This window comes from Protopterus annectens, chromosome 10.part0 (assembly GCF_019279795.1).
Source record: "Protopterus annectens isolate FY-2018-M chromosome 10.part0, PAN1.0, whole genome shotgun sequence".
Lineage (NCBI taxonomy): Eukaryota > Metazoa > Chordata > Ceratodontiformes > Protopteridae > Protopterus > Protopterus annectens.
In genome coordinates this window covers 393,868,151-393,882,680 of record NC_056744.1, presented here as the reverse complement: position 1 = coordinate 393,882,680, position 14,530 = coordinate 393,868,151, and the positions used below count along the sequence as shown (strand labels likewise).

General features: G+C 44.5%; 1 protein-coding gene across 1 annotated transcript in view; it reads right to left on the bottom strand.

Annotated features, from left to right (window-relative positions):
• Positions 1-14,530, bottom strand: part of LOC122814162 (transcriptional protein SWT1-like) — an 881,598-nt gene that overhangs the window by 521,103 nt on the left and 345,965 nt on the right. Inside the window, exon 5 of the mRNA XM_044086775.1 lies at positions 6,298-6,503. Within this exon, the coding sequence (XP_043942710.1) occupies positions 6,298-6,503 (206 nt within the window). The remainder of the gene's footprint in view (positions 1-6,297; positions 6,504-14,530) is intronic.

Sequence of the window (14,530 nt, the reverse complement as noted above, 5' to 3'; positions counted from 1 at the left end):
TTTTTAACTTGACAAACATATAGGTTAGCTAAGATCATTAAACTGCAGAAAACAATGTGCTGTATCATGACAACTTTAGGAATAAGCTGCCCCTGTTACAGCAGTCACAACAGAAGGCCTACTTTACTTACTATTAGACAAACAGAATACATTTAGATAGGCAGCCTGTATTAAGTGCATGCATATGTAAATTTCAGTAAGATAGATTGTCTTTTTTAACACAGATGCTGCAAATCATCCCTAGACCAGGATGAAAAATGTAGCGTGAGCCAGCTACATAGCTTAAGGAGACAAAAAGTACAGTTTTGTACCTACCATAAATGTAGATGTTCGAAGATCCACATTGCTGCAGTCCTTACACTTGGGTAGTCCGCTGTCCTCGGTCGGCCCGAATATCAAAGTATAAGGCTGGCGTCGGTCAAAAGCATTTGACTGACATCAGGAATGCGCATGACCCACGTCATATCCTCAGTCTTTTCTTGCCCCAGATGTCAGAAGACCCTAAAAAGAAAGGGCAAAACCAAAAGACAGCAAACAAACAACCCAGCATCCTAGCACTAAAAATATGTACAATATATACAATATACGCATATTGACAACCCAACCCACACAACCGCCTCTAACTACAGAGGGAAGGAGGGAGGTGACACTGGAGCAATGTGGATCTTGAACATCTACATTTATGGTAGGTACAAACTGAACTATGTTCTTCATCTCACATTGCTGCAGTCCTTACACTTGGGTAGAATCCCAAAGCAGAGGAAAGGGAGGATGGCCAAACTATAAGGAAGCAGGAGCTGCCAAAATGCCCTGCAAAACAGCAGTGGCAAAACCAGCCCTAGATTTAGAATAAAGTGGTAGGTGATAATGCCTAGAGAAAGTATGCACTGAACTCCAAGTAGCTGCCTCCAAAATATCCTTAGTTGCCACCCCCCTCAAAAAAGCTGTCAGTGGCAGTAGCCCTAGTGGAATGAGGCCTAATCCCAGCTGGAATCTCCTTGCCATGATGGGAATAACAGAAAGCAATGCAAAACCCAATCCACTTAGAAATAGTTTGTTTTGACACAGGCTTGCCCTGAGAACTCAAAGCAAAAGAAACAAATAGCTGCTGAGACTGCCTGAACCCTTTAGTTCTGTCCAAATAACATCGCAACTGCCTGTGTACATCTAAAGTGTGCAAAATCTTTTCCCCTTTATTTTGGGGATTTGCATAAAAAGTAGGCAAATGAATAGTTTGGTTTAAAGCCACACTAGAAACCACTTTAGGCATAAAGGAAGGATTAGTAAAGATACCCTATCCTTATGGAAAATTAAGAAAGGCTCAACTGCCATAAGGGCCTGCAACTCAGAAACCCTTCTTGCAGAGGTAATGGCCAACAAAAAAGCAGTCTTCCATGATAAATATTTCAACTCGGTAGTAGCTGCAGGCTCAAAAGGTTGTAGAGTGAGTTTCTCCAACACAAAATTGAGATCCCAAGCAGGAGTAGGAGCTCTACTGGGGGTCTTATATTCTTTGCCCCTCTAAGAAATTGCTTGAACAAAGGATGAGAAAACAATGGTGGGTCACAATCATAGTGAGCAAATTGCTGCAGCATGAACCTTAATAGAAGAGAAGGACAAACCTTTGTCCAGTAACTCAGTAAGATATTGAAGAGCCACACTTAAATTAGGCTCAGAAACATCCAAATCCTTTGCTGCACTCCAAAATAAAAATCTCTTCCATTTATCTTTTCCTTGTACTAGGCCTTCTAGCTTCCAAAATAACATTCAAAACTTGCTGTGGAAGTTGAGACCCACTATGGTTCAAAACAGAATATGCCAGGCTGTTAGGTGAAGAGAGTGAAGCTTGACATTGAGCAAATGACTGTCCTCCTGAGACAACAGGTGTGGAATCGAGGCAAAGGCCATGGAGGCTCCCACCAGGCTTCTCAGTAATGGGTACCAATGCTGTCGAGGCCAATCTGGAGCTATCAAAATCATCCTTGGCTTGTCCTGTCTGGCCTTTAGTAGTACCTTTGGGAGGAGAGGCAGAGGTGGAAAGGCATACACATGAAGATTGCTCCAATTGAAAGAGAGAGCATCCACTTTCCAAGCTGTGGGATGAAACCTTTTCGCAAAACTTTGGCAGCTGGTGGTTTAGTGGAGAAGCGAACAGATCTATGTCTGGAGTTCCCCATGACACTGTCAATTTCTGAAATACATGAGGATCCAATTTCCACTGTGGGGATCCATAATTCGCCTGCTCAACACATCTGCTAAGGAGTTCTGTGCTCCCGCAGAAACCTTGCCTGAAGATTTAGCTGTAAACTGAGAGCAGTCTCCCACAAAATCATTGCTTGTCTGCATAGAGGATAAGAATGTGTTCCCCTTGCTTGTTGATGTACCACATGACAGTTGTGTTGTCTGTTAGAATCAACACCTGCCCTGGAAGAAGTAAATCCTTGAAAGCTATTAATGCAAACTGGACTGCTAACATCTCCTTCAAGTTGATATGTAGATGTTGTAGTCTGGCAGGCCACTTGTCTTGTATCCACTTTCCATTCAGATGAGCTCCCAAGCTTTGTCGGAGGCATCTGTCGTTAGAATCTGACTCGCCTCTGGCCGGGTCACAAAGAGTCCCTTGTTTAGGTGACATTCCTGAGCCCACCACAACAATTCCTTTTGAATGCAAGGTATTATTTGAATGACAGTGTCCAGATCCTGGCAGTGCTGTGTCCATACATTTTGAGATACCATTGTAACTTCCTCATATGCAGTTTGGCATTGGGAAGCACCAGAATACAAGATGCCATGAACCCTAAGGCTTGAAGGACTGTCCTTGCAGTCAGCCTGGACTGATGAGACAATTGATGAAAGTAAAGGGAAAGATTCTTTTGTTTGTCCGGGGTCAAAAGGCCATCTGGGATGCTGTATTCAGTCTTACACCCAGAAAGCACATGTCCTGAGAGGGTACTAGACTGGACTTTATTTCGCTCACAGAATACCCCAGGCATCTTAGCACTGCTATCACATATTCCAAATGATGAAGAAGCTCGTCCTTCCTTGAGCCAGAATCAGGCAATCGTCCAAATAAGGATAGATCTGTATTCCTTTTAGCCTGAGGAAAGCTATCACTGGAGCCAGAACTTTCGTGAACACTCTGGGCAGTAGATAAGCCAAAGGGCAATGCAGAGAACTGATAATGAGAAGTCCCAGCTAGATACTTCCTGCAACTCAGTCTGATAGGAACATGAAGGTAAGCCTCCTTGAGATCCAAAGTTACCATCCAATGATCTTTGCCCAGCAGAGGTAAAAGCTGTTGTAAGGTCAACATTTTGAACTTGGGAATGTCCAGATAAGTGCTGAGGGTAGATAAATCCAAAATTGGTCTCCACGTGTTCCCTTTCTTTGGTACTAGGAACAGGCGAGAATAAAATCCTAGGCCCACTTCTGGCACAGGGACCGGCTGTATGGCTATTTGAAGTAACAGAGAAATTTGTTTGTGAGCCTCTATTCTTTGTTGAGGAGGAATGTCTGGCATGCCTTTGAAAGGAGGCAAGGTATGGAAATAAAACCTGTAACCGTGGTGTATGATATCCAATACCCATCTGTCTTGGGTAATCAAACTCCAATTTTCCTTGAAAAGTGCCAACCTTCCTCCCAAAGGTGCTGCCAGACGAGAAGACTCTGGCAGCTGAAAAGGGAAGTCATTGGGTCTGTTTACGAAAGGACTGACCCCTGCCCTCACCAAGACTGTGCAGGTGAACTCCCTGTTCTAGGCCTGAAAGAGCCCTGAGCTCTGCCCCTACCACGTCTAGACCTACCCCTAGACTGGGAATCATAAGAAGGATACGTCCACCCCTTGGTAGGCCAATTCCTACTAAACTTCGGAGGCTGAACCTGTAAAAAATCTTTAACAGTCTGCATAGACTTAGCCTTGTCTTCCATTTTCTTTAAGACTGCCTCAACAGGAGAACCAAACAACAGATCAGATTGTAAAGGAGCATCTAAAATCCTTGTCTTAACATGGTCAGATAAATTCTGATCCCTCAGCCAGGCAAGAACTGACCCAGTGGCAGCCACCCTAGACGAGGCCTGTACAGCATCAAAACCACATTGCAAAGAATGCTTACCCACCTGTTCAGAAACATGTACTAAATCTTGTAACTCTTTACACTCAATACCTTCCGCCAAAGCATCTACCTTAGACTTCAATTGTGAAAGGAGATAGTTTTGGTATTTCAACATGTGAAACTGGCAATTCAAAGCCCTCATAGCTAGGGTGGAAGAAGTATAAACTTTCTTTCCCCATCTATCCAAAGCCCTGGCCTCTTTATCTGGAGGAATTTGACAACAGAAGCCTTAACACCTTTAGGCCCCTGACTAACAGTTTCTGGGTCTGCCCTAGGACTCTTAAAAGATACTTATGAGCTTCAGGCACCCTGTAATACCTATCCGGTTTAACAGGAGCAGGAGACAAAGAATCAGGATTAAGAGAAGCCTCTGCAAAACATCTTCCACCACATCCAGAACAGGAGGAATAGCCAAAGGCCTATGCTGGGGTAAAACAAAATTCCCTAAGCCTTTTCCTGGAATCAGAGAAGTCCTGACCTTCCCACTTAAAATGCTCCCTCATGGAATGAAGAGTCTCTGAAACAGAAAAATCCTCAGGAGGAGAAGCAGAAGGAGTAGAATCATCCACATCAGAATCAGAATAGGGAGAATACTCCTGCAAGTCTTCATGAAACATCCAAGCCTGCTCAAAACTCCCAGCTCAGGCTCCACCCTTGGTCTCTTATCAGGAGGGGCAAAGAACCTCTAATCAAAGTAATCAAATCTTCTGCCATTTTAAGCATATGGGCACAGTTCTCCTGAAGAACTAGGGGTGACCCCAACTGAAGCTAAACCTGGCCTGCCTCTGAGAAGCCTGAAACAGAAGGAGGAGGGCCTAACCACCCTAGGAACCTTCGCCTGACCTGCCTCCTGAGAGGCCACATCCTGCAATAACAAGTCTCTCCTGGGACCTAAAGATCCTCCCTCCGAACCAAGAACCCTCCGTCCTAACGGACGGTTCTTCTAGCCTAGGCTTAGTAGGAACCTCTTATCTAGCACAAGAGCGACACCCAACAACGCTGCGTGCCCTAAACAAGGAATACACAAAGTATGATAATATCTGTTTCCCACAAGAAATACAGTTATTCACTTTTCTGACATCCGTAAACCACTGAGGCAAGAAAAACTAAAATATTTGCATCGACCATGGCGGCAAAAAGACTGAGGATATGACGCCGTCATGTGTTGTACCCCTGACGGACTGATGTCAGTCAAATGCCCAAGTGTAAGGACTGCAGCAATGTGAGATGAAGAACATCCCTATGCCCAAATGACCTGGGATCAACCACTGTCAAGAGTTATTGCAGGAGCCAGCTAGGATGTGTGGGAGTGACAAGCCAATGATGATTTACCCATCTTGGAAGGATAAGGGTTTCAAAGTCTGTTGTGATGCTGACAATAAACACAGGCTAGGCGCAAAAAATTGCAGCATAAAGGTTGGGATGTACTTTTGAATCTACGAATCAGTGCACAGCGTTATAGGCACATTCATCTACTAGGCTAGTACTGCAGGCTCTACCTAGGTGGCTTGTGATTTAAAAACACCAGGAGGTGGGGTTAGGAACCAAAATCCCAGACTTGCCTGGAAGATGTCAATTCCATCGGCAAGCTCTCGACATGACACTGACCGAACAGTCATAGGATAATGGTTTAGGGAGTAAAAAGATCTAATTTGTCAAGGGAGGGAGGGTACTTTTAAGCACTGATTGGTGGCAAAAAAAATGTGGCATATGCTTTTAAAGACACACCTTGGAGACCCACCATCAATGAGACAAGATGAGCATCTACCAAAAAAAGAAAACTGAATACATGTAACTATGTGAATTAAAACAAAAGTCTAAACAGATCAAATATCACACAGCTGCATTTGAAAAATACTGCAGTTTTTTTAATCTGCACAAGCACTAATATACTCAGATGTACATAAATATGTTACATACATACACATACACCAGAAGCTTCACAGGAAAATAAATCAGCAATTTATATAACTGCTTTAACAGGAGAATGTAACAGCCCAAACAGGGTTGGTCACTTCACAGGTGTACGCATTTACTTCCTAGGATGACTTACTAATAAAGTATATACATTTATGTCACGCTTCAAAAACTCATTCACGACAGAGGGGTCCCCAGTATCTGTGAAACATTAAGGCACTTAAATGATAAATTTCAACACGCTGAACAATAACAAATAGTTTTTTACCTATAGTTTTGAAGTGTAGACCACACATTCTCAAACAAAGCCCATATTTCCTGGTGCTTAGGATCCTTATAAACCTGGCTGTCTGTTGCCCCATAAGTGCTTAGAGATGCCAGCGATTTTTGTGGAGTTTCAGTGACCGTGCTTTTTGGTGTCATACGTCCTGAACTGACTGGTGTGTCTGATTGCCCATCTTTTCTGCAGCTCTTCTAGAACAATTAAAAGGGTACATTACTTGTGAGGCAGAATGTGGAAAAGCAGAACAAAGATATGCAAACAATAAGCTGGCTACCTGTAAAATGAATGCACATCTTGTGTGCACTGAAAGTTATGTTATGTACCTACCATAATAAAAAGGTTATGTCTTACCATAAAACTTGGCATCTGTGCTGTCTATCTTTATTCCGCCTCATGATAGGGACTCGTATTCGACCGTTGGATCCAGTTCAGCCACATTCTTCAGACTCTTGATTTCTTCCTTCTTACCCATAATGCACTACATCCAGCCAAGAACCTCAGATCAGGTTTGCTGATTCCATACATTCAACACCCAGACCACAAAGGAATGGCAGATGAGGCTCAGACATAGGACCCATGTGTTCCGTCATGTTCCATGATCCTCTAAAAGAATGAGCCAGTGGGATGACTGGGTGGGAACGTGAGGAGGAATGAAGACAGACAATAAAGATGCCAAGATATGGTAAGACATCACTTTTAATCTGATGTTGTCTTCTTCATTCTTCCTCATGATGGGGTCAGAGTCTCCAGAATCTTATCTCCCAGGTGGCCCTTATGGAAGAATATGCCGGAATACCATCGAGCCAAAGGAAGCCCTGATCCTAGAAATGATATCCAATTGTAGTGTTCCACAAAGGTGCGACTGTTAGACCATGTCACTGCTGCACAAATACCATCAATGGGGGTTCTAGAAGAGAAGGCAGAAGAAGTAGCGATAGCTTTGGTGGAATGTACCCTAGGAAGTCGAGGTAATTCTAGGCCCCTTGAAAGAAATACAGTCAGTTATCGATTTTGCTAAGGTAATCTTGGACGCCACTTGGCCTACTTTATTAGCCAAGAAGGCTACAAACAGTTGGTTGGACTTCCTGTGTTGTTTGGTTCTATGCAGATAGAAATGGAGTTGCCTATGAACGGCTAGAAGGTGCAGAATATACTCCCCTTTATTAGAGAAATTTGGATACAACACTGGTAAGTGGATGGACTGACTGATATTGCTTTCCATGGCTACTTTAGGCATAAAGGAGGGAATGGTATGTGAAAAAATTCTGTCCTTATGAAAAATTATGTAAGGAGGTTTGGAGGAGAAGGCTTATAGTTTTGAAATTCTCTTAGCTGAAGTTACAGCCACCAAAAAGATTTGTCTTCCATGACAAAAACTTCATGTTGCAACTTGGAGCTGGTTTGAAGGGTCCCTGAGTCAAAGCCCGCAACACGACAGTGAGATTCCAAGGAGGGGAAGGGTTCTTGATGGAAGACCTCAATAAAAAATACCTTTCCTAAAGGATTTGCATAATCTAAAGGTGAACAGGGAATGAGACTGACTTGCAGTGTAAAAATTAGAAACAGCACCTGATTGAAGCTTGATGGTACAGAAGCTAGCTCCTTCCTCAAATAGAGTACTAAGAAAAAGGAGAACATCCTCAACGGGTGCTGAAAAAGGGTCAGAATTTCTATTTGTAACCCAAATGACAAACCTTTTCTACCTACTGGTGTAGACTTTCTTAGTGGAAGACTTTTGAAAGGCTAAAAGTATTTTACAGTTCAGGGAAGTAAACATAGACTGTCTTGCTAGGGTTGGAAGGGGAGAAACTAAACGGTCAGCCTGAAGGTGCAAAGGTTCGGATGTTGCATCCCTTGGCGTCAGTATGCAAAGGAGGATATTTCAGATGAGACCAGAGGAAGGGGAACCACACCTGTCGAGGCCAGAAGGGGGCAATGATGATGACTGAGCTTTTCAGCCTGTTTGCCTTCTGAAGAAACTTTGGGATCAGAGGGAGAGGAGGGTAAGCATATAGGAGACCCAGGGGCCAACTGTGGACAAGTGCATCACTTGGGGACTCCTCTGGAGGAGGGATCAGAGCAAAGAACTTGCTTTACTTGTTGTTGAAGGGCGAGGCAAAGAGGTCACAGCAAGGTTGACCCCAGAGATTGAAGATCATGCTCACCACTGATTGACTGAGGGATCACTCATGCGGAACCAGGAGTGATCTGCTGAATCTGTCCCCCAAGTTGTTGGTTTTACCTGGGATGTGCTTTGCAACTAGAAAGCAGTCTGAAGATATCGCCCATTCCCACACCCTCATGGCCACCCTGCACAAGGGGTACAAACAGGTTTCTCCTTGCTTGTTGATGTACCAGACAACAGACATGATGTCGGTGTGAACTGTAACAGTCCCCAAGGGGAGAGCTCCCTGAAAGGCTTGCAATGTTAGGAGAACTGCTCTCATCTCCACAGCACTGATATGCAACCTGGTCTCAATATGGGGACCATATGCCTTGGACCATCTTTCCAATGTAATGCCCCCCACCTAAACTGGGAGGCATCTGTGGTCACTGTGGCTATAGGGGGGTTGGTTAAGAAGGGCCTGCCTAGAAGAAGATTGTCCGACTGAATCCACCAGCTGAGGTGACTCTTGCAAATTGGTGTCAATCTGATGGGAAGGGACAGCGAGTAATAGGAGAATGGACCACTGCACTATCAATGGCCATTGAAGAATCTGCATGAAGAATCTTGCTAGAGGAACTATGGATCCTAGGACTTGTGAGACCATCTGCGCAGGGGGGCCTAGTGGGACAATTCCCAGACTTGATTCCTCAGTGTTGCTACGCAGTGTAAGGGAAGAGAAGTTACCTGATCCTTCATGCTCAGCTGTGTCCTTATTAATTCCTGGTTCTGCACAGGAGCCAGGTTGGACTTGTTTAGGTTTACAGCGATTCCCAGTGAGCGTGAACATTGGATTAAGTAATCTCTGGCTTGGATGAGCTGATGCCTCGTGGGGGCAGGAAGGAGCCAATTGTCCTAAGTACGAAAACACCCAGAATTCCTTGAGCCTCATGTGAGCTGCTACCACTGCATGGATTTGGTGAACACACGGTGGGCTGTGGTGAGCCCAAAGGGCACTGCTCTGAAGTGGAAATGATTGGCTCCCAGCCAAAACAGAAGGTATCTCCAGGAGCACCTGTCTGTTTTGATGTGATAGTACCCATCCTTGAGATTTAATGAGCACGTCCAATCGTCCTTGCATAATGGCTGAAGAGACTGAACGTAACCATTCGGAACCTCAACTTCTTTACATAACCATTTAACTTGCTTAGGATCCAGAATGGGTCTTAGGTCCCCCATCTTTTTCAGCACAAAAAAAAAGCAGGAGTAGGTTCTGAGTCCTCCTTGTTCGGCTGGGACCTCCTGAATAAGGGTTGGGAGGGTGGCCTAATGGTTAAGGTCTTTGCCTTACAAACACAAGGTACAGGGTTTGAGTCTCACAAGGGATGATTGGCTAGGCTTAAAATGGCTCAAAAGGGCAGTTAGCCTAGTACTAATCTATGAACCTATGAACTTTTTTTTTTTGTACCAGTTGTTGAAATTCCTGTGCTGCCTGCTCCCTCTGACTGGGTGGCATGTTGGGGAGGTTCTAGGAGATAGGGGCGAGAAGGGAAAATGGAATGTAGTAGCCTCTGGATATTATACTTAGCACCCTGGAGTTTTCAGTCAAATGGGTCCAGGCTTCTGAGTGCAAAGCTAGTCGACCCCCGACTGCATCCAGAGATGGACAATAAGGCAGCACTTCAGGAGCATTGACAGGGTTTGTCAGAAAAGGAGTCTCTAAAGCCCTGGTTTTGTAAGTCCCCTCTATCTCTAGGGTGGTGTCTAACATTAAACCCTCCTCCTCTGCCTCTAGAGGATGGTTCCCCGCACAGTTTCTGGAAAGGCCCTTGGGATTTACAAGACCACATTTTCTTGCCTCCATGTTGGTTCCTGGAGAAGGACCTCTGGGGCATAGAAAATTTGATTCCTACAGCAGTTGAGAGTATCTTGAACCAATGGCCCAAATAGAGAAGAGCCATCGTAGGGGACATTCACAAAGAATGCCTTAAAGGGCTCCACGATATCACACAGCCTCATCCTGGCAAGTCTCATTAGGGAAAGTCCTGAACCGGTTGCTCATGAGGTACCTTCTGTTGTATGGGAGATTAGCCTCATCGAGTAGTTGGCGACAGAAGATACAGTGGTCAGCTTGGGAGAAACTTTCCTAAATTCTTCTGCAGGCATGGACTCAGACAGGCTGAAAACTCCTTGAACACCTCTCTCTGTAGCCGGGTAAAGTTGGCCAAGTAGTTTAATGACCTCAGCACTAAGGTGGTTGAGATGTAAATGCGCTTTCCAATCCTGTCCAAAGCTCTAGACTCCTTGTTAGGCATATGGACATTGGCAGTCTCTTCTGCCAGTCCTTTCTTAATGGCTGCTGCCATCATGATGGCATCAACTAAAGGACCTTTGCTCCAATGCTTTCTGCCTGTTGGAGGTACCAAGAACCTATCAGGATGCTTGGGGATGGGCTCGATGGTGTCCAGTTCCTTCCATGCCCAGCAGGAAACCAAATCAATGAGGTTGTCTGCTGGGGAAGGGGTTACCCAGGTCATAGATGAGCCCGCTGTAAACATCTCCAAAAGCACCGATTCCTCAGAAGGAGGAGGTTGGACAGACCACCCACCTTTCTGCTACATGATTTCTAGAATGTCTCTGAAGGATATGTCCTCAGGTGGGGATCGGGGGGATCCATCCCCCCTCATCAAAGTCAGTGTTCTTCAGTTAAGGACTCCAACGGGGAGTCAATGTGTCTCCTTTTACACATCTTCTTCCAGGGGACCTCCTCAGCTGGGTACTCTGGGGAAGTGTCAGAAGAAGGGGATCCCTCCTGGCCAGGGAGATCTTGGAGGCCGCTCGGGATGGGTTGACTCATGGCAGGACGAAATGGCTCAAGGTCCCGACCCGATGGGGATACAGGGTGGTGACAGATCTCCAACCAGGGAAAAAAACTCTGCCCACTATCTTAAAGCCGATGGACTGGGAGAGGTCCTCTCAGTGTCCCCCCAAGCCGAAGCCACAGAGGGAAAACATTTAAGACTTGCACCGGATCTGTAGCTTCCAGAAGGGATTAGACCTGAACTGTCAAGTGCCGAGGCATATAGGGAAAGAGATGGCTCCAACAAAGACGGAGTCGACCCCAAGCTCCCAGACCCACCACTAACACCACGGCTCCAAGACTGCTCTGAGAGAATCAGAACAGGGCTGATCAAGGGTAAAACTGGCAATGAGGAAGGGAGCTTCCCCTGCAATGAACCCGACACACACGGAAGTCCCAAACCTTGCAACTCCGAAACTAGAATGGTTGAGAGGGTGGTCTAATGGTTTAAGTGTTTGCCTTACAAACACAAGGTGCAGGGTTTGAGTCTCACAAGGGATAATTGGCTGGCAGTTAGCCTAGTACTAACCTATGAACCTATGTGTCAGGTTAATATTGCTTTGGATTGGGAGGGTTTGAATCTCACAGGGGATAATTGGCTAGGCTTAAAATGGCTCACAAGGGCAGTTAGCCTAGTATGAACCTATGAAACCTATGAAACTAGAAGCCAGAACAGAGAAGGAATCCTGATGAAATGGCCTGGGTAGCTCACAATTCTGACAGGGGACGGAGCTGGGACTACCCCCATCTGGATCTGGACCTTGAGGAATCTCCTCCTCATCCTGTCCATGTCCACCTTGGACCAGCTTCTAGAGGATCTGGACAAAGCCAACGAGGGGGGTCAGGAGTGCTTAGATTTGGTTGAATGAGCCGGAAATTTGGTCCAAGCTCTCAGATCGCGAGACACTGGATCCAACAACACAGTCAACAGTAGAGGAAGCGAGGATGCTGGTAAATCTGAAGGGGTAGCCACTTTCTTTGGATCCGAGGGGGCCAGATCTAAAGTTTTTCTCTACTTGGCTTTGAGCACTAGATGTTCTTTTGGGTAGATAGGGAGAGCCCTCTTTTTTGATTCTTTAGCAGAAGAGGACAAAGTGGAAGCCAAGGAAGGGATCCGAGCCTCAGGAGCCGATGAAGGAAGAAGACCCCTCAGAATCAATTTATTTCGTCTATCAACAAGAGATCGGGGATTAAAAGACACAGAGACAGCATACATTGCCTTTAAATGGTCTGCACCTAAGCAATACATACACTCCTTGAGAGCATCTTGGTTGGGGATTTTATGCCCACAAAAACTGCAACTTTTAAAACCAGGAGAAGGTTTGTCCAACATTACAACTGTCAAAGCCCGGCATAAATAACAGTCGATTAAAGAAGACCAAGATAAAGGAAAGTAGCCTAGAAAGGAAATATGACTAATGAAACTTTACTTTAGAAATAATGTTACAAATAACTTTAATTTTAACTATAGCAATTTCTAACTTTAAAAACTTACAGAAGGAACAAGAAAGAAACTTTCACATGCAAACATACAGTGGAATAAAGAGGAAGAATTACAAGAGGGAGGACTTACAACAATGTTATCCTACCTTTCTTGAGATAGGTAAGTACACTCGAGAGTGCAGAAATCTGTGTCTGGATGCTGAAGTGGCAAACAAGATCTGAGGTGCTTGGGTGGATGCAGTGGATTACGGCTAAGAGCGAGGAGCTACAGAGTTAGATCCAAGTCTGAAAAATGTGATGTGGCCGAGCTGGATCCAAAGGTCAGATCAGAAACCCTCTAGTGAGGAGGAATGAAGAAGACATCAGACTGATATATCTTCATGATCCAATGTCCAATCACTTTAACTATAGAAATGATTGTCACCAGACACTAGTTGCTCAACATCTATAAGATATTTCCAGGCTGAAACTCCACCCACTGCTCCCATAACAAACCACACCTCCTTGCCTCTTCAGATTGAGTTTGTACTCAGATACCCACTTTTCTGTAATACATGCAGACCTAACAGCCATTCCTCCAGCATTCTATGCTTATAACAATTTGTAAGACAATGGGACAAAGCTGTAGGGTATGTTGAAATGGATGGACATGCATCATGAACACCTACCGTTAAGGTAAGTACCCAAATTACGTTTTTTACATGACTTAGTCCATTTGCTTCAACTACAGGACACAGTCGTCACCTTCTCCTCACGGATGGCATCAAGACAAAATACCATGAATGATGGTAGGCAATAAGATGGACTTGGACATTGAGACCACATTCAGTTTACAATATCTCACAAAAGTAAGCAGAGAAGCTTACATTACTGCAGCAGAATTATTAACGGTTGTATTCTTGAAAAAGCCTATGGACAGAGTTATCACCCCTTCAAGAATGGCTTTTAGGTTTGCCTTATACAGTTTTGTTAAAGTTGTAAAAACTACATTGTAATAACCACCTACACACAGTGACCCTGGGCACTTTACTGGCTTAATCTATTAATGGCAAAAGAAAAGATGAGATGATAATCTTTCCTATGACCTTTTCGTCCGAGCAGCAACACAGATGTCAATGAATATCAAGACGATGCAACTGGATTTTCTCCATGACTAGACTATAAAGATAAAACAGGCACATCAATGGACTGATTTAGGTTTAAAAGAGGATGGTCTGTAAAGATACTCTGCCCTTACGTAAGATGATTTACACAGCTTTGGAAGAAAAAGCCTGACGGTCAGAAACTGTCCTAGCAGACAAAACAAACATCAGAAAAAGGGTTTCCATTCCAAAGACAGCAGATCACCTCTGGCTACTGTTCAAAGACAGGCAATGTCAGTTTCTCCAACATCAAATTAAGGTCCCAAGGTGGTGCAGGTTCCCAAAAAGGGAGCTTTAGCAAAAGATGCCTTTGAAAAAGGCCTTACATACCCCTTTAGGCATGCCAAGGAGGGTGAATTCAGCCCATGATTAAAACCGGAAATTGCCGCCACATAAATATTAACAGAAGAGTAACACAGCTCCTCATCAAATATATGCACCAACAAATAGAGAACTGCAGGGATTGGGGCTGAAAAGGTGTCAAATCCTTAAGCAATGGCCACAAACAGAACAGATGATTTTATATTTTTACCCACTGGAAGGTTTCTGGGCAGATGTGACATGTATAACACAGCGATAGTAACTGTGGACATTGGTTCACTGAGGGAATTGCAGTAACCATACAATTAAACTGAGGGAATGAATATCTGCATGAGGTCTGTCACTCAA